The sequence below is a fragment of the Gouania willdenowi genome, chromosome 9, assembly GCF_900634775.1.
Source record: "Gouania willdenowi chromosome 9, fGouWil2.1, whole genome shotgun sequence".
Classification (NCBI taxonomy): Eukaryota; Metazoa; Chordata; class Actinopteri; order Blenniiformes; family Gobiesocidae; genus Gouania; species Gouania willdenowi.
Window position 1 is genome coordinate 40,810,692 of NC_041052.1, and position 26,969 is coordinate 40,837,660.

A 26,969-nucleotide genomic window follows, 5' to 3' on the forward strand; every position below is an offset into this window, starting at 1 on the left:
ACTGTCTGAATTGTTTAAACACGGAAAGGGTTAAACTCTTAAAGTAAATGCATGCACCTGCGTCTTGAATTCATTAATAGATTCTCAGGTGATTACCATAGTTTATTGTCCTTCAAGCTAGGTTTGATTGGATATGTCCAACAACATGTTCATCCTAAATTCTCTGCTGTGTGTGTTTTGGCGTACACGCTCATGCCATGGCATGCTAACTAAAATGAAAAAAGTTTAAAAAGGATGTCCATCAAGGAAAATATTTAAAATATTGTCGTTGGTTTTTCTCTTTTTCCTGATGCCAGCATTTTAAAGACATGCTGTGTCCACCAGAAGGTGCCAAAAACAACCCTTTGTGCAGGGTTGGGGTCAAATACAATTTTCAGTTACAGTTACGTTTTCAGGTAAATAGATTCGCTTTATTGTCATTGCAACGAGTACAACGAAAGGTAAGATGCAGGCCATGCTGTGCAAAAGACAAAAAATTATAAAAATATATATAAAAACTTTGTTATAATAAAAGCACAATATGACAATATTAAATTAAATTAAGTAGGCACAGTCTAAAATACAAGATTGAAAAATTTACATATGATGAGCTCCTTTGTTCTGGATGTGTTCAGGGCCAGGTTATTGTCTCTACACCACACAGTCAGCTTTTGCACCTCATCCCGGTAAGCGGACTCAAATCGCTGTGTGTAGCGCTGCGTTCACGGTGTCCCCTGTTGATCTGTTTACCTTGTAGGACTGGTATGAGTCCAAGCTGGGGGTTATGAAAGTCATGATGTGATTCCATAATCAGTTTTTCCAAACACTTCATCACCACTGGTGTGAGCGCCACCGGCCGGTAGTTGTTGAGAAGCTGTATGGAACTGTACATAGAACTGTACATAGAACTGTACATGGTTCCACAGTTCAACATTAAATTATAATTGACAATTTTTATAGAATGTTCATGGCAATTACACTTACAAAGTAAATTATCTAAACTTAGTTGTGCTCTAAGCAGAGTTATGCGTGTGTTGAACCTTTATTTATTTCCTACCAAAGGCCTGCAGGACAACATCCCCCCCCCTCACCCTGCTGTGCTAATCATTCTGCTGAAATGAGCAGTGTACGTCAGGGGGTTAGATGATTGGCTGTCGGCTCAGCCTCAGCATGGGGGGGAGGGGCTGATTGGGGTCCCTGTCCGTTGGGGGTAGATCTGGACTAGTGTGTGGTGGACTTTTACTACTTGGATGTCTGAGCCTTGTTTGTTCTCAGGCTCTGGGCCTGAGCTGCATTTCCACTTCAAAGCTTTTTCAACTCATTAGAAATGTGTATTTCTGACCCTGCTCACAACACACACACACACATGCACACACACACACACACACACAACCCTTCTCTGACCACTGGGTTAATGATGATGAGCCCAGTCAGCCCCTCTTCTCCGGCCTCAGGTGATAAATACCCCCCCCCCACACACACACACTGCAAAGTGATTAGTCCACCATCACTTCCATATGAAGCAAGTACGGTATACAATAGGGTGGTTCACAACATAATGGTATAAGTAAGTTTTCCAAATTTTCCTTATCGCCAATTTAACATCAGTAAATGGTGGCACACGTTTTTGTTATTTTTATTGCTCAACCAAAGAATACGTAACTTTCACAGATATAACAAATGATATAAAGGCAAGTATGGTCATTAATTGTTTCCCCCTGTATTTATACTAAATTAGTAAGAACATTAGAACACTTCAAATGCTATTCCTGAAAATAGAAAAAATGTCCACATTGTGAAAAAGTGTGCCTCCCTTAAAGAGATCCTCCACTGTTTTTACTAATCAGTAGATCTGTGCCTAAAAAAACACATTATTTTGCACCATATTTGTTTTATTAACATTTAAAAATGGGACTAGTTTACTGTTTGAGAGCCTGTCCGCTGCCATGTTGAAATGACGTCATTGATGACGCCAACCGCTACTTTCAGTCCATTGAGTTCTATAGTAGGTGAAACATTCAGGTTCATTTAGCAGCTTTTTCAGTCAATATTACAACTTGTGCTGCTTTGTGTTGATCTAAAAATCAGTAAAAGTTAAACAAAATCCGTGCCCCGAAAAAATCTGTGACCACAGGGGGCGACAGTTACAACTCTGCTGTTTCGTAGACGCCATGAAGAAGAGAAGAAGAGCTCAGTGCTGTAAATACAGACAACCAGGATCCACTGCTGCTCATTAATGCTGACCCAAGTAAAATCTGTCTGCTGACAAGAACCAGTGTTCTTGTCAGAAATGGTTGAAGGTGTGGTTTAATGGTTTAAGTGTGGATTTTTTGCTCTTCTTCTCTTCTTCATGCCATCTACCCCTGAACTAAAATGAGTTTGACACCCCTGGTATACGGCATAATGCCTGCATCAGTGAGCCGATAATATCTCTGATATAGGAGTATAGCACTCTCATCCCTGTGTGTCTTCTAGTGTTGGCATTGGTAAATAATTATATGTGACTCTAGTGTCCTGTTTGTTTAATCAGACCAGCAGTTCTCAACCTTTGGGTCACGACCGTATTTGGGGTCGTGAGACTTCAGGAAACTAAGAATATTTTTTTTCACAATGACCCCATTTTTGCTTATTTTTACCCTTTTTCTGCAACTACACCAAACTTGACATATTTAACTTATTTTCATCACTTTTTCTTGCCATATTTTTGCTCCTTTTAATGTATTTTTGTTACAATTTTCCCGTTTCTGACACTTCTACATCACATTTCAATGCCTTTGCTGCACATTTTTTTCCACTTTCAAGACATTTTCGGCACTTAAAAATCTTTACTACTTTTCCACCTAATGTCATATATTGACCCATTATTGTCACTTTTAACCTCTTTTCACCGTTCTTGTTGGAGTTCTTATTATTTTTCTTCCACAACTCCTTTGTCATAAAACTCCTCCTTGGCAATTAATGCAGCACTAATGACACATGTCACCTCATAGGAACAATGTCAAGGATGTGCAGTTGACCTTTTTTGGAGCCAAAATGTCAAGGTCACGGTTGCGTCAAGTGTCAAAAACCATAGTTTTCCATATCTCTACGAATATTTATTGTACAAGTTTGATGTTTACAGTTATGAAAAGCTCAACTCATGTGGAGTATTTTATTTCATTGGACCAAAGCTGTACAACCTACCAGTAAAATAATCAGTAGGGGTCAAAGTTCATGATGTCACAAAAAAACTTGGCCACAAATTGAGATCCAGTGCTCAGACTGGTACCATTGAACAACATTTCCTTTCAATGTATGACCTTGACCTTCGCTCAAAGTCATATTTAAGGTCAAGGTCAGTCTTCTGTTTTTCCTGCATTATTAATTTCACTTTAATTAGTGAAAAGAACAAACTTTTCAAGAAATCCAGATACAAGTTGTCATTTTTGCCAATTTTTTTCAATCTTCAGTTGCCAAATACTGTACGTATTCGCCTTATGAATACAGGTCTTGCCTAGTTTATGATTATATTTGACAATTTAACCACATTCATGATTTTTCATGCCCATTATTTACAATTTAAATGAATTGTTCCTACTTTTTAAATGACATAGCGCTGATTTAAATGAGTGTTTTTTTAATGCCACACTGGTTTAGTATTTTTAACCACATTCACAATTAGGTTTCCAATTAGTTTTGAAGTTTATATGCTTAAAACTGGCCACCATTATCATCCTCTGTCACGTGCTCTGTGTCACACACATACGTGGAAACGCTGCTGTTATCTGACAGACAGCTGAGGAGTGCTTGTGATTTGAAGTCCACACTTGGCGCTCCAGCCATGGGTTGTTGCTGACGTGTCCTCTTCTCAGGGCAGAGGAGGTCAGTGGCAGAGATAGATTCGTCTCCAGAGCTTCACCCTCGCTCTCACACGCGCTTTGAAGATTAAAGTTCAATCTTAATGAAAGTCTCACTCCCTCGTCACCAATACTTTCATTCTCTCACCGTTATCGCTGAGAGAAGGAAAACGTTCCTCATTAAACTAGCTTTGGTTGAACTGTATTAAATATAAAAGTCTGTTCTTCTGGATAACTGTATCAGGATCAGATTCTTTACAGAGCTTTGAGCTGTTTTACTCTCACATATAGTTTTTATATAAGGCCCACTTCTGCACAGTTTGTCATTAGGGCTGGGATTTAAGAAATGGTAGAAAACTCAAGTTAAAAAACTGTCCATATGTCTTGAAGATGAGGTTCTATTTTCTTCCATTTATGGAAAAAGTGCCGTTTTTGTTTTGAATATTTGAAACTGTAACAATACAGAATGTAATAACTTTTCAATGTTATGCAACAAACAAACCATTTCTCTATTCATGTAATGCAGGTCGATTAACATAGCTAGCATGTTAGCGGTTAGCTTGTGAGCTAGTTAAATATATACAAAACATCTATGTTACAATGTAAAATGACACATAACACTGTTTACGAACTGAAAACATTTGCAGACAATGTGTTAGACCACAAAAGGGAGGTTAAGACGACATTTCTAGGTGGTGTGATCGCATCAGAGAATACCTTCCAGGACTTCTGGTTTTGACAGGAAATGACCCGTATTGAAAAGTCAGGTCTGAAAACACAGAAAATATTATTTTTCCACCACTAGATAGCACTGTAACAGCATAAACAAAATAAAATGGGACATCCCACAGGAAAACATTGAAATTTATAACATTCTGAAACATCATTTCATGCATTTTGAGGCCACATTTTGTGAAGTAAAGCTAGTTTTTTAAAATCTTTGTTACTGACTTACTTTAAAGCCAAAAGTTCACGATGAATGTAGAGTGTTACTCATGTTTGGTATAAGTCATTCACTAATATTTACTCACACACACTCAGTAGAGACGAGAAGTAACATTTTATACAAAAGACTGATTCCAAGACGTGCTTTTCAAATTTAAATCAGGTATTATGTGAGACCAGCAGTAATAATGGGACCCCCGCCCCATAATTTTTATTTAGATTATGAAGCTCATTTTTTTATTGGATGGTGATTATGGCTTACAAAGTGGAGGATGCACACAGGCAACATTGGGGCAGTTAAGTGGCTGCAGGGGTCCTCGAGGTCCTCAGGTGAAGGCAAGAGCATCCGAGCAAATCGCCTGTAGTAAATAGACAGTGGCTGATGTTTGTGTTTCTATGTTATGCAGATTTAAAAGAGTTAAAATAACACATGCACACCTGGAAGTTCCTTTTGTGTCCAAGTTTGCAACTATTATTATGAAAAAAGGAAAAAACAACAGGAAATCCCTCTACACTGCGTATGGCAGACATAGGCAACTGGCGGCCCGGTGGCCACATTCGGCCCTCGGCCTAATTTTATGCGGCCCCCAAAGTAAATGTACAAAATGACAGAATAATACACAAAACAAGAGCAAGAATACTGTACATACAAAGAATTATAACGTTGCAGGAAAATACAGCAAAAGACAAGAGGAAAAACAGAAACTACTCCAAAAACACACAAAACTACTCCAAAAACACACAAAACTACTGCCAAAATGAACAAAACGACAACAGTAATAAACAAAATTACTCAGAAAAATATGCAAAGTTACAGAAAATGACAACACAAGTACACCAAAAGACAAGAAAAACAGGAAAAATTACTCAGCAAACCCACAGTACTAACAAACAAGCAAAACAACAACAGAAATATACAAAAAATACTCACACACAAATACACAATATGATTAAAAAAAACTTATATTTTACAGGAAAGATTCACAAAATGCCTCACAATGAGTAATACAACAAAAAAACATACACAGAATGAAAGAAAAACACAAAATTACTATAAAAACTATTTGTACTTTCCTGTATTAATGCTCATATCACTCATTATTCTAAATGCTGACATGAATGTTGATCATGTGACCCTCTAATCAAACAAACACATTTTTGTGGCCCCGTTGTGTTAAAAGTTGCTTATTTTTGTCGTAGAGGATCAAAATCACAGCGTCGGTGGCCCCTATGCCCAACATTTTATGGCAAATATCGGCCAATAACATCAATGAGACAGTAATATCGCCTATTTCTGATATAGTTAATTCAATTTATAATGATTTCATAAATAAATGTATAAAACACCTGTCTCTGATATAGGAGTATAGCACTCTCATTCCTGTGTGTCTTCTAGTGTTGGCATTGGTTAATGATTATTTGTGATATATTTGTGACTTCTCAACTTTTGGGTCAGGACCCCATTAGGGGTCGCGAGATTCTGGGAGAGGATTGCCAGATGCCTTCAGGAAACTAAGAATATTTTTTGAACAATTTGATTCCATTTTTGCTTATTTTTACCTTTTTTCTACAACTACACCAAACTTGCCACATTTTAGCCTATTTTCATCACTTTTTCTTGCCAAATTTTTGCTCCTTTTATTGCATTTTTCTGCATTACTCCTATTTCTGTATTAAATTTTCCATTTTTTCCACTTTCAAGACATTTTCAGCACTTATAAACCGTTTCCACTACTTTTCCACCTAATGTCACACATGTTGACCCATTAACCTCTTTTCACCATAATTCATGCTTATTTTTGCCAATTTAACCACATTCACGATTTGTCATGCCCATTAATTGCCAGTTTAAACTCATTGTTCCTACCTTTTAAATTTCCCCCAAGCCCCCCATCCCTCCTCAATTTCTGCCACTTTTAAGCCAATATTGACACTTTAAACCCTTCTTACCACTTTTTCTGCCCACTCTAATTAGAAACTTTTAACCGATGTCTGTGCTTTTTAAAATCCCATTTCACCACCGTTTCCACAATTTTTAATCACTTTTAACCCATTTTATTTCTGATTAAAACATGGATTTATTTATGGCTATATCTTATGGCCCAAATAAATAATAATAAACTTCCTGGATAACAGTGGATATTATTCAAATGAATAAATAAATGTGGTTATCACAGATTCATAGAACAATGGACCATCATTTTACTGACTTTATGGATGGACCCCAAAAATCTCTCCCCTTTATTCCCCCTTATAGATGGTCCTGTCTCCACATGTTCATGTCTGTGTTCAACCACCTTCAGCTACAGTGGGGGTCCCTGCTCTCTGGAACCTTTTATTTTGGGGGTCGTGGGCTGAAAAGGTTGAGAACCACTGGGTTAGACGAGACTAAAACATCTCATTTGTTGCTAACGTTTGATGATTATTGTGCATCCCTAATCACACGGGATGAGAAAGCTTTTTTTAAAAAACTTCTTTCATCTAAAAGTTATCTGGGGAAAAAAGTTGAGCGAGCATTTGTTCGGAGATGAGTTTTTATCAGTGTTGGACATCCAGGGGCAAACTTATCTTTTGTCTTCATAAAGCTGGTTTTAAAGCCCTGCTCGTACCATCCTACATCCTTCTCACCAAATATTCAGTATCTGATCTCTGCCTTGTTTCACTGTCTGTGGTTTTATGTAATGAATGGATGTGTATGAGAGAGGGAGAGCGAGGGAGCGAGGGAGGGAGAGGTAAAAGCAGCACAATCATGTGCTGGAGAGCAGATCCAGGATGGAGGCGTCAGACTGCTCCGGATCCTACCTGCTCATGTCCTCCAGCCTGCACAGGAAGTGGAGGAGTGCAGTGGGAGCACTCAGGACTCTTCGTCGGCTACGAGGAGGAGGAGGAGGAGGAGGAGGTGGCACTGTGAGTCTGCTGTTATTTTTAGTCTCTCCTCCCTCCCGGAGCTAAGCTAATCCTCCGCTCCACAGGCTTATCCAGATTGGAGGTAGAACACAGAGCGAAGTGCTTTAGAGCTAGCTGATGAAGGAAGTCCGCCTGCTGATTGGGAGATGTCTTCTAAAGTGAGCTGGACCATGCTAGCGCTGGATTTAGCTCATCGGGGGGCTTGATTTGGTTAAAAGGGGACTGGTTTCCCATCAGCCTCTGCATTTAGCCATGAGTCTGGAGTGGCTGCAGACCAGCTGCTGTGCCAGCTACCCCAGCTGGCACCAGGGCAAGCATGCCAGGGCGGGCGGGTTGGGTGCGTCGGATGTCTGCCAGGAAGAGGGAGGCAGCAGCAGCAGAGAGGGGGCCAGCATTCAGCTGAGGGGGCTAAAGGGCAGCCTGGTGGTTGTCTACGCACCTACTGGGAAGTCCTGTCTGCTCCAACTGGTGGGAATCACATGGATAGATGGATGGATGGATGGACGGACGTGTTGAGTGTGGAAGGATTGTGCACATCGTATTTGCATGTATGACACATTGTGTCATCATGGGACAACATTACATGTTTGTGAGAATGGAATGCTTTGATTTGATTCATGTTTTTCTGGCTGAATTGTATTATCTAGGGCTGAAACTGACCTGTAGATTTGTATCATTCAATGATGTTTTAAATATAGCATTTGGGCTGAAAAAGGCTAAATGGATGAAGTGTGTTATTGTCGGCACTTGAGTCGAGTTTTGTCCAAAGTCTGGCTTTAGTTTTACTTTTACTTACTTAGCTGTATACAGTGCAAGGCAGTGTGAACAAAGATTTAAATGACAGCATTTTACAAAACTATCTATTAGAAATGGGCGATATGCCTGGAAAATGTATCACGATATAAGTGTTTCATATCAGCTGATATCAATAATTATTTGTTTTGTTTACCTATTCAAAATAAGGACCAGAGGAAAAAAAGCTTGATTCAAAAACATCTCAAAGACTAAAGTCAAAAATACAGGAAGTAAAGAATCAGTTTGCAATATCTGATGAAAAAGCTTAAGAATTTTATTTTTTAAGTCAGCTATTGAAAGTTTATTTATTGTTCAGCTTTAGTTTCACATTACATTTTGTTTCTGGTCCAAATCTAATACAATCTAATAATTTAATGCTCTTGTAATTTATGCAAATTTTTTAGGTTCTCATTATTATTTACTAGGGGTGTCCCGATCCGATATTGATATCAGATATTGATCCGTTAACAGCCAGAAAACGAATATCGGATTTTATCGGACTGCATCTAAAATCTCCGATATATATGACATTATATTAATTTAATTGTAGAATACTGTAGATATTATGTTGAAGGTTAAAATGTATGTACCGGATAGGTTATTGATAAATGGGTCAGTTTTTTTCATCCCTACTGTTGCTGATTATTGTTCTCTGTTTGAGTGACATCACTTGATCAAACCTTTTCTAACATTCCACACTACAAAATAAGTGATAAAAGTATGTATGATTTTGTGCTGATAACGTATCGGATCAATATTGGTGTTGACCAATACGCAAGGCTGCAAAATCGGTATCATATCGGAAGTGAAAAAGTTGTATTGGGACATCCCTATTACTTTCTTTGTGTGTAGGTGTTTTGTTTAGTGTATAAATGATCTTTATTGTCAATGAAGAAAGATGTTTAAGAAGATTGGCATGAAATTGAAAATGTCCTCCTGTTTTTCGCGCCCCACACTTTGAGAAGCACTACAATATTTAAGTTATCTAAAAATATGTCAAATAATTCAGCAGCTGACTGATGTTAAATGAAAGATCGATAATCAGCAATAATCCAAAAATCTAATCGATAGTCGTTAATGATTGAAAATCAGTTTGTAATTGAATCGGGAAATTGGGTTGATTAACCCCACGTAGTTATTTTGACATCGACCCTTTCAAACAATGTTCCGTGATGCTACGGATGCTATACTCCCTAGTTTTGCAGTATATTAAAGTCCGTGTAAAGCAGAAATACATTTATGTTATGTTTCTGTGGTGTGACAAACTCATGTGTCATTGACCACTGAGTAGGGCTGGGATAAATGATTGTTTTTTTAAACAATTAATCTCGCGATTATTTTTTTTGATGCATCGATTAATCTAACGATTCATTTTTGATTCGATCTGACTCGATTCAATTATTGATTATTTCCCCATTAATTGACTAAAAGTAATGTATACTTGTTGATTTACAACTGAATGAAAAAAAAAAAAAAACATGAATTCCTTAACATTGCAATATGTTTGTTGCTCTTTAACTCAGAATTCCAAATTAAAGTTCAAGTAAGATTATAAAAGTACAAAATAATGCATTCAAAGTCAGAAGTCGCATTAAAATAAACTTTCCTTTTACCTTAAGAATTGTGTGTGTGTGTCTGTGTGCGTGTGCGTGTGTGTGTGTGTGTTGTCCTTTAGGAAGTTTAAGGGAAAAATAAAAGGTCAGACTTTAAAGGAAAAACTCCAATAGATGCCTATGTGTACAGGAAACTAAATTGTGTTTAATTTACAAATCAGGATGGACTACTAGGGTATCACAGTGGTATGTAAATGTGTTCTTTCATTGCGTGTGCGCTCGTGCGAGTGCTGCTGCTGCCACCGATGTCACTGCGGGTGTTTCCTCCTTGCCCCGGTCACACCGGGGATAAAGGACGAGGGTTACGGGGAACAGCTACCTTTGACGAACGAGTGCGTGCCTTCACTACCTTGCACTTTTGAAACTCGGAGGAGCCACTCACATTAGTTATTCTCCGGCACCGCCATCTTTGTTTTGGTCGGATAACACATTTTGCGTCGACATATTTTTTGTTGTCCCGGCCCTACCACTGAGGCAAATTTGAAAGATGAAAAAAATTGCTTAGAATTTAAAATTAGTTCTCAAAATCCTGGAAAAACAAGCACTTCTCTCTGCTCTGAGACGCTGGGGGCGTGTCGGTTAGAGGCACTGGAACCACGCCCACGCGTGTGAAGGGCACCACCACTGTGTCCTGGGAGAGAGCAGTGTGAAAGCAGCGCCAGCGTCAATAGTTCTTCTCCCGTTGTTTTTCCAATGGGAGAAGATGTAGGTCACGGTTCGGCTCAAGTGAAGCATGGTGTGGTCTTTAACATGTGAGAAAGCAACCAGGACCAAACATAGGACTTTACGTTGAAGCAAGTGTGTTGGAGCAACTCCATCAGTGACAGCAGCTGCTGCTGCGTGTCTGTCGCCACGGTAAATGTGCATGATCACACATTCACAACCCAGTGCTCCAGCAGCAACACACACAAATATCCATCCATCCATCCGTCCATCCATCCATCCATCCATTTCAGAGTCTCTTTGTCAGCACACAAAAACATGTCACATTTCCTCACTCCTTTCCGTATTTCTCCCACATCATTCATTTATTTTATTCATCTTTGTTTTCCCAAACTGTTCACATGATCAGCGATGGCTGCACATTTGACTGCTCTGTTTTATCTGCGTATATATTGTCATATCTTCACATATTACACATTCTTATTATTATGGGTTATTTTGAATTATTATTAATGACTTTTTTGCAGGGATTGTTTTGGGATTTCTTTTGGAAAACATAGGAAGAGAGACCAAATACAGGATGTGACAGCGTGACTGTCAGTAGTGACAGGGCAGCACCACATTGTCACGGCATTGGAGGCTCAAGTATTCTGTCCAATTGGCGACCGACCGTTTCACCTGCGTGACTTTGTTCAGAAAGTTTGTTGCGCTTGGCAAATAGAATGACCAAATTAAAATGCAACATTGTTGCAGATTCACCACCTGAATTGCACCGAGTCCACCGGACTATACGTATGTGTGAAAGCACCTTAAAAGTGCTAATTTCATGGAAATGTGTCACCAGCGGACACGTTATATTCCCCTGAGTCTGAATATGTGGTTTGTTTTTGCTAGGGGCCAAATTGGGCCCGCTGGAGGCCGCAGAAGTTTGGTGTGCTTCAGCAGCAGGGTCCGGTTTATGCTAGTGATCGACTGATTCATCGGCCGGCCGATTTTTGCGTGTTTTACGTGTATTGGCATCGGCCGATGCGCGCTGCTGTCGTATGTAACAAGCAGCTGGCTGGAGGTTTGGCATGTGCATGTGTGTCCCTCTCTCTCTCTGCTTCTCACTCAGCGCTGCGTTGAGAAGGAGAGCTTTTAAAACTTTGATTTAATTTATGTTCTGGGTTTGTGTTGGAATGGATTATTATTCATGGTTTACTTTTGTGTTTAATACTATAATTATATATATTTATACTCAATAATCCTGTTAATAAAATATATCTTCAGTCAGGCCAACTTTTGTCAAAGCTATTTTCAGGACAAGGACAAACAGTTCTCTTTCATAATATTTCAATCTGTCTTACTCTATTTTTACTTGTTCTTGTTCTACATCACCTGTTTTTATTATTTGTTAAATATTTTTTACTTGGTGTCGTTCTACCTCTCCTTAATTTCAATAAATGTTCCTTTTTTTTAATTGAGACTTGTACCATTTGTTATCATCATTGTGTAATTTTATGATGTAAATTGTGGGAGCAAAAGTCGTATCGGCTCCAACTATCGGTTCAAGAAAATCAGCAGTCTGTATCGTTCATCAGCTAAGGCTGATGGAAAAAAATTGGTATTGGCATCGGCCCTAAAAAAAACCCATATTGGTCGATCCCTAGTTAATGCTAATGATGGCTCTGTTACGTAATGCAGCTATGATTTCTGACCCGCCCATTAAATCCTGAACATAGAAATTTGAAACAAAGTTTGTGAAGCCAAGCTCTACAATTACATTCTAAATGGTTGAATGGCTTTTTACGTGTTTTAAGGAATACATTTATGAACTATTTAGTGTGTTTAGAAGAAAATGGCTGAATTTGCTTTACACGGTCTTTAAAAACTCCTATCATAAAAAAACAACCTGTATTTGGTACTAACTGATATACCACTGGTATACCGCCCAGCGCTACTTAGTCATGTTTTAACTTAGTAGTTAAAGCTATCCTACATTTTAGAACAGATGAGTCCTTTCTGTTGCTCAAAGCAGACATTTGAACTAACTGCATCACAGTGATTGAATAAAGGAAGAGGTGAATCACACTGTTATAATATAGTCTCTCTGTCCTGGATCCTGTCCGTGGGAGGGAATTCACTCTGTCATAACATTAGCACTACTGATGCTCTCTGGGTTCCGGATCCTGTCAGTGTGTGCGTGTGCGTGTGTGTCTGTGTTAGCAGGTGAACATTCTGTCCTCAAAGTTAATGAAAAACAAGTATTCTGTTTAGAATATTTGGCAGGTGGTCATAATGAATGTGGCTGATACTGAGTGCATTGACGTGATTGAATGGGTGGACATGGCACGGCACCAGGGTTGGGGTCAGTTATAATTATAATCGCGTAATTGATAATCAATTACAATTATAGTGTAATATAATTGTAATTTTAAAAATCATTTGCTGTCGTTGAGTTCAGATAATTGACTGTAATTGTAATTTCCATTAAAATTCATAAAAATTGTGGAACCATGTTACAGTTCTATGTACAATTCTACATATATGTAGTCAAAAATATAAATCTAGTTGTGTACTGACACAAAAATAAGGTTCAGACCACACAAACAATATTAAAACCTATAAACCTGAGCCTAACTAGTTAATACACAGATAGGAAATAAATTAGATCATAGATATTTGTTGTTGGTGTATTTTACAGTTGATTTAGGACCTGTTAGCTTTAGAGATGCTAACAGAAAGCTAACACAAGAGGAAGGTTAACTTTTATTAGGTTATCTATTTCAGGCTGAGTAATTGTGATTAATTGTAATAGAACTTTAGTAATTGAGAATGTAATATTAACTGACTTTCTGAGGATAAGGGATTATTGTAATTTAATTTTAATTGGAGAAAATGCTGGTCGCTGTAATCGTAACTTTGTAACTGAAAAATGTAATCGACCCCAACGCTGCACGGCAACAATATAATTGTGAGAGATTCTAATCTACACAAAGACTTTAATTAAGTGAGTAGAGCTGGTTATTAATGTAAGGAACAAATTATTTAGAAAGCATTTAAATCGGCTAACATTCTTTTCTCCAACAAGGAATGTAAAATTGTCAATGTATGCGTCCAAGAACAACTTTAATACGCAGCAACTTACGCTCAAAAGACAATTCATCAAACAGTAATTTTACCAACATTGGTTTCTGCTTGTTTGTCAGAGTAATACACCGCTGCATACTAAAGATTTTACTCACTATTGGCTTGTTTAACGTGTGACCTGGCTTCTATTGAAATAGTTGTGTTAAAATGAACTTTTTGTGTTTTCACAGAGCTCAGGGACGGAGGAGATGATCTGGGAGCAGTACACCGTCACTCTGCAGCGGGTGAGTCAGGGAGCGATTATCTCAAATCTAAGATGATGCCACGGTTACATGATCTTTTTTTAATTCAGGATTAAAGTGTTCTGCGTCGTGTTTACATGGAGATTGTAATTCTAAATTGAGGTTCACATGGAAAACACGTTTATTTGCCTTTTTTCAATTCTACTTTATAGGTTAACGGTCATATCTCAAATGGGCCTTATTTGGAGAGATCCCCCTCACCATGGTAGAATCAAACACAACTGTATTTTTCTCCAAAGTATTATATATAAGAAGTAAGAAACAGATTCTTGTGGTCACAGGAATTGGTTGTAGAGGTGTTTTTTTTAGAAGCTTTTTAGTGATATACCCTTAGGACGATTGTTGTGATTGATCAAAAACACAAAATTGTCAAATTACTTTACTTCAAAACATTTGTTTATATCATATTTGGGACCAAAATGTGAGCAATGATAAGACGCATCTTCAACAAAACAATCTGGGTTGCTACTAAATCTATTTAGTGACACAATAATAGTCAAAAATATTTTGACTTTGCTAACAATTTTGCGCAAGATTGTCCATAACATTGTTAATATACACAGCAGAGTATTAGTTCAGGTTTTAGAATCTTCCCAGTTCATTCCTCAAACTCAGAAAAAAAATTTTTGGCAACAAGACACAATTATTGTTATGTTATATATTTATTATATAAATACAGTCCCCGAACCAACATTACCTCTTAATTTTCCGGCAAAATTGAAAAAACTAAAATTAATCGAGATTTTGGAATGGACTGGGATAATTTTAAGACCTCTGTCATGTATATTATTGATGTTATGGACAATTTTGCGCAACATTAATTGCAAAGTCAAAACGTTTTTTAATGTTATTTTTTCACTTTTTGTCATGTGAAAATACATTTAGAAATGACTGAAATTGTTTTATGGAAGATTTGTCTCTTCATTGTCGAGGTATGAACCTAGCAGGTCTCTCAGATCTATGGACACAGGTCAGATAGTGGAGCCCAGAGCTCACAGTAACCATGGTGATGCTGCTTTTAGTTGTTATGCTGCAAAGAAGTGGAACAAACTGCAGCAGAGCTGAAGTCAGCATCACATGTGAACATTTTTAAATCAACGTTAAAGACACTTTTTTTCTCTACTGCGTATGATTGAGAGAGAGATTTATGGTCATGTTGTTGATGTAATGTCTTTGTTGATGATTTTAATTGATTTTACTGATGATTTTAAATGTTCTTATTGATTTTAAGCTTTTGAATGTTTTATCATGTAAAGCACATTGAGTTGCCTTGTGTATGAAATGCGCTATACAAATAAATTTGCCTTGCCTTGAAATGTGCTCAAAAACACAGCTGCCACAAATTTCGGAGACATCAAGAATCATTTTCTCACTTCTGATGTATCATGCTTCAAAAAAATACAGTTGTGTTTTGTTCCACCATGGGGAGGGGTTGGGAAGGATTCTGATTGGACAGGGGCAGAACGTGACGTATCCACGCTTTTAGATAAAAAACACAACAAACCTTTTATTTTTGGCTACAACATAGAAGATCACATAATTAATAAGTATTATTTCACGTTGGTCAGCTGAGAAGAAGGAGGAAGATAGAAAAGCTTTACATAGGGATATAACGATTCAATCAACTCCCGATACGATTTGATTCACGATACTGGGTTCACGATATGATTCTCTCACGATTTATTTTACAAAATGGGACTGTAGACTAATGATGACTGAAAAATATTCTATACTGTACTATTTCCTTTTATTTTTCATTGTCAAAAGAATTCCTTGATAAACTATTCAAAACAATGCAATTTAACTAAAAATAAATCTTGAATGGAATAAATAAAGGAATAATACAAATGAAGAAGAAGCCTATTAATTTAAATTCTGGTTCTATAGTAAACAATGGAAAACTACATAATAGTTATTTTTCTTTTTAAAAGTGCAACTGAAAATGTATTTTGTGCCTTAACAATTGGACTTAAAAAAAAAAAAAAAACAGTCACAGAGGGCGCTGGTAACCCAGTGGTCGGTTGGCATGCAGTTATTCTAGCAGTGAAGAAGAGATGCTATGTGCTAGCAGACAGAGCTAATAGAAAAACGTGACTTTTACAGATATTCAGTGCTAAAGGGGTAAGGAATCATTTATGAACATGTTTAAGAGTAGAAGGTGGCCAGAAAGAGAGTAGTAGCAGTAGTAGACCGTTTTTTTTTTTTTTTTTGCTGATATCCGTGTGAATATCTTCTTTTACGCTTTTATGCATCCACTGTTTTTATTATATCCAAGTTTTCTAAGTAGGGGTGAAACGATTTGTTTTAGCAATGATTTGATTCGAATCACGATTTGTTATTAACGATTCGATCCAAAACGATGTAATAATTTGAAATCGATTCAGTGCCTTTCTAGACAAAATAATAATAATGTGTACAGTGTGAGTGAAATAAATCCCTGGATACTGGACAGTATACGTGAGCTTTCATAGATTTCTAATAAATTAATAATGGACATAAACAAACAAGTAAACAACAATTAATGTCAAATGTATCCACATTGTATTTGAACAAAGTCTAACCAATACTTCAGTTTAATTTAAGAGAATGTTAACTTTTCTGCTCTCAATTCAAATATTCAATACAATAAAAAAATACATCAGTCTTCTGATTGTTTTTACACATCAGAATAATACAATATTAACATAAATAATGCAACCAACATTTGTTCAGGTTAAATGAGCAGTGGTTGAACATTTTAACATGACGGTTATCATGAGGCTTCTGCAGAGCTAATGCTAACGAGCTAACGCTACATGTGCTGCTGCTGAAGGGTCTGGTGGTGGACGGTGGACACAGTGAACCACAGCTTTAGAATATCTACGTCTGTGATAAAAAAAAAAGTATTTCACTCTCTGGACGCAAAGGTGGTTCCATCCATTTCTCCTTCTCCACCTTCTCTTGTTTGATTGTTTTCTGCTGGGGGTGGGGCCACGACGACACACACACTAACGCCTTTATTATTAAAATAACTTTTAAAACACATCCATATAAAGTTTGATGAGATTAAATCACATGAGTTATTTCTATTCTATTTATAGAATCCATTGATTACCTTTTAAAACCATTTTAGATCGATTAATGTCATCAGGAAGGACAACTAGCCGAGCACAGATCGATGTAGTCGGATCATAGGAATATAAATCCATTCATTGATCTAATGGATGAATAGTTACACCCACACAGATAAGGCTTTTATTAAATAAATAGTCTCGGCTCGAGTCCAATGCTTGCTTCCGGCGGCCATCTTGGAATATCTTGTCACCGCAGAATGACCAGGATTAATTTAAAGCGGAATTAAACATTTACAAGATTGAGGATGTATTTCATTCAGAATTAAAATCAGAATAAACCAGCCACTTACTTCAGATTTAAGTTAATTCAGAATAACTATTTTCCTTCTAGGTGTTTACAAGGTCATTATAAATCGGATTTAACATTTATTCTGAATTAAAGGCGAATTAAAGCTCTCGTGTAAACGTGGCCATTGTTAGCTAAAGTTAGGATGGTGACACAAGAAAACCACAAAAATCACATAATGTATCCAAAGTTCTCTCTTCTTGCCATGAACAGATGTTAAGTTTGGTTCTGACACTTTAATGGTTGGTTAAGTAGAGATAGTTAGTAGTTCAGTGGTGACATGGCTTTTAGCTTCACTTTTAGCTTTTTACACACATGAACAGCCCAACTCTTTGTTTCGTCTACAAACAAACATCTGTATCTCCAGTTATAGATAGTTTTATTACGGGTAGAGGATATTGATCTGGTGCATGGAAACTAAAAACAAACTCTATGAACCCAGCTCACCCCCCCTCAGGCAGCTTGTACCCAATGAACTTTATCATCAATGGACTTCACTGGAAAAGTAACATCAGACCACATCCTCTAACATTCACGTTCCAGAATAAACCACATCATAGTGGTCAACCTTTAAATACATTACCATTACACTACAGTGTAGATTTAGGTCTGCAGTAATCAATTCCTTTGTTAATCGTTAATCTATCCATTTTCAAATGATGAATTGATTAATTTAGTACTTCTTCTATAAATAATAGATTTACGTGGCACAAAAATCTTCTCAGGCTCTTTTTCTGCAGAAAAACAAATAAACATGGAGTATAACAAGGTAATTTAACATGTCCTTTTAATAAGGTAATACTTAAATAAAGGCCTAATTAACAACATTGCTTAATTAAACACAGCTAAACACTGCATTTAGATCCATATTGAGATAAAACAAAACTTTTTCTCCCAAAGTTCAACAACAAATTCACACTTTATATTTTATTTTAATTTTTTATGTTCAGTTTGTCACTTGCATATTTGATAGTGATAATAAACACATTTTAAAAGTCACATTTTTGTTTTTCTACTTCGATGTGTTGTGGTTTTGTCTGAAAATGTCTAAAAAAAAAAAAACGTTTGGGGTTGACTCATCCTTCCATTCATTTTCTGACCTGCTTGTTCGTTTTGGGTTCACTCATATTTCATTAAGAAAACAACTCATTTTCTACAGTGCACTGAGGATGCCAACCTCAATGTTTGCAGGTTCTAAAGCAAACCTTGCATTTCAGATTTAGTTATCGCTCTGAATTGGGTTTTAAAGGGGTACCTGTAGTGGTCATGCATATAACAAAAAAATATGTTTATTAATTTACCAAAAAACTAAATATGTGCACTTTTTAAATAAAAAAAAAGAATAAAAAACATGGTAAAATGACTTATTAGAATGTTTTTATACCTTGGGGAATAAACTATGTATTTTTAGTCAGTATATGACGCACGTTCATTGATTCCTGTTAGCTGTTGCTCGGCAACAGTGTTCTGTTGGTCTACAGTTTCTGAACAATGGTGGAATGTAAAGCCAATGGTTGCTATAACAACAAGAGAAAAACCTCTTTGAGCTAAATAATGACACTAAGTCAGAGTTATCCAGACGTTGGCTCCATAATGTCGGTACGGGTTACACACTTTAAACGTTTACGTCCTGACGTAATAGGGTGGTATGTGAGGACCACTTCAAGCCGAGCTGCTATGAGAGGGATCTGTGGGCTAAGCTAATGGGCGCAAAGCAAAAGTTACATCTGAAATCAAAATATGTGCACCTTTTTTTTTTTCTAAAATAACTACTGATGAACTACGGCCGGGCCCGCGGAACGTCTCCGCGTTGAATAGCACGTACCATGTACCAGAGAATTTAGTCAAATGACTCGGTTATACCAAGTAAAAAAAGGTCTCTGAGAAGCTCTTGACATCTGCTCATAGAATATCCATATCAAATTACAGCTCGATTCGACTAGAATTAACGGAGGAGTAGTCATTTGAAGAATGGCGCCCCCGTGGCACATACGAAGTAATGGGTCCCATTCATATATTGGTATGTGTCAATGATTCAGTAACACCAACTGTCGCAATATTTGACTCACAAATAAATGATAAAATGACTTTAATGAAAATTGACAAAAAAAGGGGGTGGGCCCTCGGGCCTCTAATCGAATTGTGTGAGGCATAATCATAATCTACGTTGAATTACCTTTGAAACAATATTTCACACAACTATGTTAAATTTAGAAATCACCAGAAATGAGGGGTGGAAAAAAAAGGAGTCTGAGCTTCTCATCATATTCATTCATAGAGTAATCATATCAAACTGCATTCTGGTCTAACAAGAACTAATGGAATAGTAGTCATTTGAAAAATGGGGCCCTGGGCGCCCCCGTGACACGTACGGGGTAATGGGCCCCATTTATATATTGGTATGTGGCAATGATTCGGTACCACCAACCGTTGTAATATTTGACTCGCAAATAAAGGATAAATCGACTTTGGTTTTTTTCCCCTGGGCCCCAAATCAAAAATCGGGCCCCGAGCGTTCATACGTACACATCCATAGATTATAACTACAAAATATCAGCCCGATCCGTTCCTGAATAACAGCGGAGTAGTGATTTTTACTAGTGTACACAACAACAACAACAACAACAACAACAAGAACAAAGTAGCCCGGCCTAAGAAAGGTTTATTTATAATACACTAAACACATTTATTGTTTTATACATTTACACTACATGTACTCTTTAATTATTAGTCTTTATTGAGTCACAGGGAAATTACTGAACTTTGTGGTTGAAGAATCCGTGTTTTCTGAGCTTCCATTCTGCTGCTGCTCACTGACGTGTAACCAAGTGTTTCCTTAGAGGAACTCGCTGCTCCTCTACTGTATTTATCCACCCAGAGGCTAAAATGCTCTGTTATGTAAAACCAAACACTCTGCTGTGTTTTAAATCCTCCCATGAGTGCTTCCTGTCGGCCCCTCAGCCAACAAAGACACTAGAACTAAAACCAAGGCGCTTGTTTTCAGATCAATGTCTACTAAACATCACTTGTGTTTCACTGCAGGACTCTAAGATGGGCTTTGGCATCGCAGTGTCCGGTGGCCGTGACAACCCTAACGTGGAGAGTGGAGAGACGTCAATCATTGTGTCTGATGTGCTGCAGGGGGGGCCGGCCGATGGATTGCTGTTGTAAGTAAAGCCATCCTGTACACCAGTGGTTCTCAATGGGGGTACGCGATGACACTACAGGGGGTACTTGAGAGAGAGAGAGTAAAATTAACAAATGAAAGCATTAAAATATGGGGTTTTATCATGTTTATTTTTTAGTTAAAAAATGATAATAATAATACTACAACAAAAGCACACAAATAAAGAGAACAATATACTGAATAACAAAAACAACAGCAAAACAACAACAAAATACACAGAAGGACACGAAAAACACACACACTAAGAGGGGCAAATACAAAATGACAACAAAGACACACTAAATAAGAGAAAAATACACAAGATCATTACAAAATATACAAAAAGAAATACACAAATGGACATAAGAAACCACCAAAAACACACACTGAGATAGAACAATTTCAACAACACACAAAATGACAACAAAAATAAAATAAGAGAAAAATATACTGAATGATGAAAAGAACAGACAAACAACAACAAAATACACAAAATGACACAAACAACACACAAAATAATGATATAAATGATGTTGATTCGAACATGAACTGAAAATACAAAGGTCAGTCTTGGTCTCACTTGGTAGGAGGTGACTGGAAATGATAAAATTTAAATATATTCTGGAGGCACTAAATACTGTTTCTTTCACTTATGTACAAAATGAGATTCTTTATAATGTGTTATTACTCATTCATTCCATCATTATGATCTATAGTTGATTTTTCACACAATTCTGAGCAAAATGTAGTCAGACATAAGGGGATACTTGGATTCAAAAGTAAGAGAAAGGGGACTTGAGCCCAAAAGGTTTGAGAACCACTGCTGTACACAAGTGCTTCAATGACATTCAGGGTCCCCACAGTCATGAAATTCCTGGAAAAGTTATGGAATTAGAAAAACAGATTTTCCAGTCTTGAAAAATCATGGATTATTTTAACTGTTTTAGAAAAGTTTTGTAAATATAGTATATTTTATTTGAATGTTTAAATGCTGCATACTTCAGCTGGCGCACGCTAAAAACCAGGAAATGCATACGCAAAAAAAAAAAAAAAAAAGATCTTACCTGATCTATCTTCAGAACTAAGTCATCGAAAGTTGGTAAATTATTTTGGAAAAGTTTTGAAAAAAGTGTAGGAACTCTGGAGAATTAAGATGATTAACACTAAACAAAACGTATGAAGGTAGATATGTTGCAAAAGTCAAGCAGCGCAGATTCATGCGATAAATGTAGTTTGTGCATCTGTAGCGTCAGATTGGAGAAGTTGTAAACGATGAGCTGTGGTTTTAAACGATAATTAACACAAGTAATAAAATGTTGTAAATGTTGGATCACAAGTTTGCAGCTGTCATTTTATTTATGTAAATATCAGTTTTTTGCATGTGTGAATATTTTTCTTTGGGTTTAAATTTTAGCTCTACAGGTTCACATTTTTTCCCCATCATTTGTGACATTAACTTAATTTCACATGAGTGGATTTTTTCTACACGAGCTCTCTCGTTTTGCAACATATCTACCTTCATAAAAACACCTATACAGAAAAAATTCATTACGAGAAGCCTACAAATGTATCAGAACATAACATAGCATTAAATTATTAGACTGCATTAGATATGAGCAGGGAACCGAATCAGAATTCATTTTTTAATCCTAGGGGAAATTGCTTAAACAAAATGTAACGTGGAACTAAAGTGCAAAAATAATGATTTATGTGAAGTGGAGCGCAACAATAATCAAACTATCAACAGCATATTTAAAAACGTATTTTCTTTTTGTTTTTCTTAAGCTTTTTGCCACAGATTGCAAACAATGTTTAGTTATTTTCTGTATTTTTGACTTCTGCACTTTTACATTTGTTTTTTTTTTTCATGCAGGTGATTAGTTTAATTTAGTTTTTGATTTATCATAAAATATGATGTTACTTTTATCCTTTTAGTTTACCGGTAATAAATATGAAAAATCTGTCTTATCTGCTTGTTTTTTCTTCACCTTGACACTGTGTGTGTTCTAGTGAGAACGACCGTGTCATTCAGGTGAACTCCGTCGCCATGGACAACGTGCCTCATTCCTTCGCCGTGCAGTCTCTTCGCAAATGTGGAAAAGTGGCCAAAATAGTGAGTCGAGCTCACTCACGTCTGCTTTTCATCCTGGCTGTTGTTCAGCTCTAAAAGTAGCAGCAGAGCTCAAACCTCATGGGTCCACAGACACTCAAAACGCTGACATGGCATCAAAATCTGATGCGCTAGAATGTTTTCAGCAAAAATCCAGCAAAAAAAGCCTAAAAAAGACCAAAAACATGTCAATCTGATTATGACTATGCTGTGAGTTAAAACGCTCCTGATTTACAGAGGCATGTCCTCAATCACAGTTTTAAAGATGTGCTGTGGTGTCTGCAGGCGATCCTTTAAAGCTGTGGTTTTTAACAGATATAGACTTATTGTAGGCCTCATCGATCAATAAATCAAAGAAAATTTACTCACAAAGAAATGTAGAAGGTTGAAATTGTCACATGAAAGTTTGTTTTGATCTACCTGTAAACCAGTGGTTGTGACCTTTTTTTTTGGATCCTGACCCCATTTTTAAATCACAAATTTCTGGCTACCCCAAAGACTTCATTAATCTAGTCTGTCATACTGTGTTACAAATACAGAGTAACATTTAAACATGTATTATATATTATATTATATTGTTTCATTATTTATTTAAATTTTTTTAATATTCCATTCATCCTTTTTCAGATCTTTGTCCTATTTCAGGGTCACAGGGGTCTGCCGGGTGTTGTATTTTAGATTTATATTTGAGAAAGTGAAAGTATAAAATACAGTTTTTTAAGATTGTGTTGTTTTAATTTTGAAAATAATCATTAAAAAAAACGTAATGAATCAGTTACTTTCTAAAAAAAAATCAATTACATGACATTTAAAGCGACCCCAAGGTTGAAAAACCCTGCTGTAAACAATGGGTTTGTTGACAAATGTTCATGTGACTTGAACTTTAAAAAAGTTTTGCGCATTGCATTGTGGGATTGGGAACCCCAGTAAAAAAATGTAAAAATGGTGCCAAAGCAGAACAGTTTCTTTAACTAGTGTGTTGACTTCATTTTTACTGTGATTTACTGTTTCTTTGGCAGAGAAGGAAGAGAGTTCATCTTTATACGCCATTTTTTGCTTTTAGGTTTTTTCAAGATATTTCCTGTTTCCATTTGTTAACAATCACACTGTTTATGATGGAGATCCAAACAAACCTTCTGCATTTGTTTGTGAATAGATTATCTTTAGTTTATTGATCTATAAAGCTGATTCCTGTTTCTCAACGTTGGTTCTGTAAATGTTATGGTCCAACATTTGGTTGCATTAAAAGGTGTGTAGCTTGCTAGCGTACTAGCTTGGATTGATAAGATAAGATAACCGTTAACAAGGGGAAATTTGCACAGTTCCAGCAGCAGATACAGTAAAATAAAATCAAATAAAGGAAGAAAAGAAAAACAGCATAATAAAAAAATAGAAGATATATACATACATGGGCCTGTACACAGTACAGAGAGAAAGAGGGAAGAAAGGACATTAACCAATAAAAAAACTGAATATATACACATAATATATACATATACACTAAACTAGTTGACTAGTTGGGCTTTTTTTAAAATCTTTTGTTATTTTTCTCCTGTCAGACTGTGAAGAGACCCCGTAAGGTATCGGTCCTCACCCAGAACCAGCCCCCGTCTCCCAGCAGAACCAGTCTGGACTGCAGCCCCTCCACCCATTACTTTGATGCTGACGAGAACGACTGGTACCACGATGGAAGCCGTGAGCGGAACACAGACAACAAAGATTACCTGGACCCAGAGTACAGAGGAGGGCGGGACCACAACCAGAGGGGGAGGAGCCGAGGGCGGAGCGCGGACAGAACCTCTCCCAGCCCAGAGAGGGTCAGGAGGGACGGACGAGGGGGGCCCGGCCCGGATCCCAGCGCCGGCCATCAGAGATACCACAGCCGAGGGCGTAGCCCCGGAGACAACTATCACTCCTCTGAGAACAAGTACGAGCGAGGAGATGGAGGGGGAGGAAAAGTAACGCGGTCTCGGTCCCACGGACAGCTTAATGACAACACTCCATCACCAGAACCGGGAAGACCACTGGAACCACTGGAGAAACCTGTTAATGTGCTACTGGTGAAGAACCGGCCCAGTGAAGGTCAGGAAACTCCGCCCACTTTGTTTTACCACTGGCTACTAGCGGTGTGCATTGTTACCATTCACGATTTGCATGTACGATGTATCCCGATACTAAACAAAACGATACACATTGCGATATATTACAAAATCACTAATTACAAATGTCACCTTTACAAGTACAAAATGTTATGAAATACAACTTATTTCATTTTTTTAACTTGTGAGAACAAGTAAATGGTAACTAACTGTAATTCAAGTATAAATATCAAAAACAAAATAAATAAAAAAAACGAATGTCAATATCTAGGGATGTAACGATTAATCGTAAGGCAGTTAAAAATCAATTCATATGTATCACGGTTCATATCGATACTCTGAAAATTGAATCACAGTACTTTTTTTAAACAGCAGATGGTGCTATATATTTATCCTTGTCCAGAAGCGTAGGCGATGGGCGAAATCTGCTACTACTTTCTTTCTGGCCGCCTTCTACTCTTAAACATGTTCATAAATGATTCCTTACCTCTTTAGCACCGAACGAATATCTGAAATATTACGTGAATATCTGTAAAAGTCACGTTTTTCTATTAACTCTGTCTGCTAGCATAGCTTCTCTTCTTCACTGGTGGAATAACTGCATGCCAACCGACCACTGGGTTACCAGCGCCCTCTGCTGGTTTAAACAAATATCTGACGTAAATACAGTAAAATGACTGTTTTTTTCCAATTGTTACGGCACAAAAATAAATTTTCAGTTGCACTTTTAAAAAGAAAAGGAACTATGTAGTTTTGCATTGTTTACTATCGAAACAGAATTGAAATTAATAGGCATCTTCTTCATTTGTATTAATCCTTTATTTATTTCATTCAAGATTTATTTTTAGTTAAATTGCATTGTTTTGAATAGTTTATCAAGGGATTCTTTTGACAATGAAAAATAAAAGGAAAATAGTACAGTATTTTCTAGTTTTTTCCCGAAAAAAATAAAGGAATAGTTTATATCATCATATGTCTACAGTCCCATTTTGTAAAATAAATCGTGTGAGAACCATATCGTGAACTCAGTATCGTGAATCGTATCGGGAGTTGAGTGAATCGTTACATCCCTATCAATTTCTCATTTGTTTGTGAGTCAAATATTGCGAGTCTGGTGGTACCGCATCATTGACATACCAATATATGAATGGGTCCATTACTCTGTATGTGTTACGTACGGGGCCTCATTTTTCAAACGTCTTCTCCTCCGTTAATGCTCGTTGAATCGAACTGTAATTTGACATGGATATTCTATGAGCGGATGTTAAGGTCCTCTCAGAGACCTTTTTTTACTCTGTGGAACCGAGTCATTTGACGCAGAGACGTTCCGCGGGCCCGGCCGTAGTTGATCTGAACTCATTTTTTTAAAACCCGGGAATTGAGTGTATCCTTAAACTCTTATGTACAGCTGGGCGATATGACTTAAAATTCACTTCACGGTAACGGATCTATATGACGATATGAACATACAGTGTAATATTATAATAGCTCTATCACATATACCATGCACCCTTAGGTTTAGGTGTTTGTTACAACGGAGCCTGCTAATAATTAATGTCAAACACAAAGGGTTTTGACTGCTAGTGTAAAAGTGCACTCAATCCTAAGCTTTGACCACAGATATATTCTAAAATAGTGACAAAAATACAGACAGAAGGGAAAAATCTATGAATTAATTAGTTATTTGTCATTTTTAGTTGCAGCATGGATAAGTTCTGTGGTGGACTGTGATTGTTTTTTTTTACTTTTACTGATTTAGAACAGAAACAGTTTGTTGACTAACTAGAGGTTTGACCTCATTGACTCTCACTGGTGTGATGTCATGGTTGTGTTAACCATGTGGTTATATCACAGATGAAGGTTGTGTGTTTGTGTATTGTTTGGTTAGATGGTGAACGTACATACAGTGTATTACACACCTCTGGACATAAAAGTATATCTACCACCTAGATTCAAGGTTTTGCTTGGCGAAGTGAATATTTTTTCTCGTATAATAGTGTAACCAGTGTTACCAGATGAAGTTGTTGAGGTGAAAGCTAAAAATGTAAAGTTTGTGCTGCTGCTTAAAAGCAGAGGCGTGCTGCAG

General features: G+C 37.0%; 1 protein-coding gene across 5 annotated transcripts in view; it reads left to right on the forward strand.

Moving 5' to 3' along the window:
• Positions 1–26,969, forward strand: part of LOC114469208 (tight junction protein ZO-2-like) — an 80,544-nt gene that overhangs the window by 18,773 nt on the left and 34,802 nt on the right. For 4 of the 5 annotated variants that reach the window (XR_003674739.1, XM_028456474.1, XM_028456477.1 and 1 more), the window contains exons 1-5: positions 7,905–8,135; positions 14,038–14,091; positions 20,551–20,675; positions 22,685–22,787; positions 24,344–24,866. Coding sequence is in view for 4 of the 5 variants with exons in the window: in XM_028456474.1 (XP_028312275.1) it covers positions 7,920–8,135; positions 14,038–14,091; positions 20,551–20,675; positions 22,685–22,787; positions 24,344–24,866 (1,021 nt within the window). In the remaining variant the exon portion in view is untranslated. Of the gene's footprint in view, positions 1–7,904; positions 8,136–14,037; positions 14,092–20,550; positions 20,676–22,684; positions 22,788–24,343; positions 24,867–26,969 lie in introns of those variants that run through there. The other variant, XM_028456475.1, reaches the window with a different exon arrangement.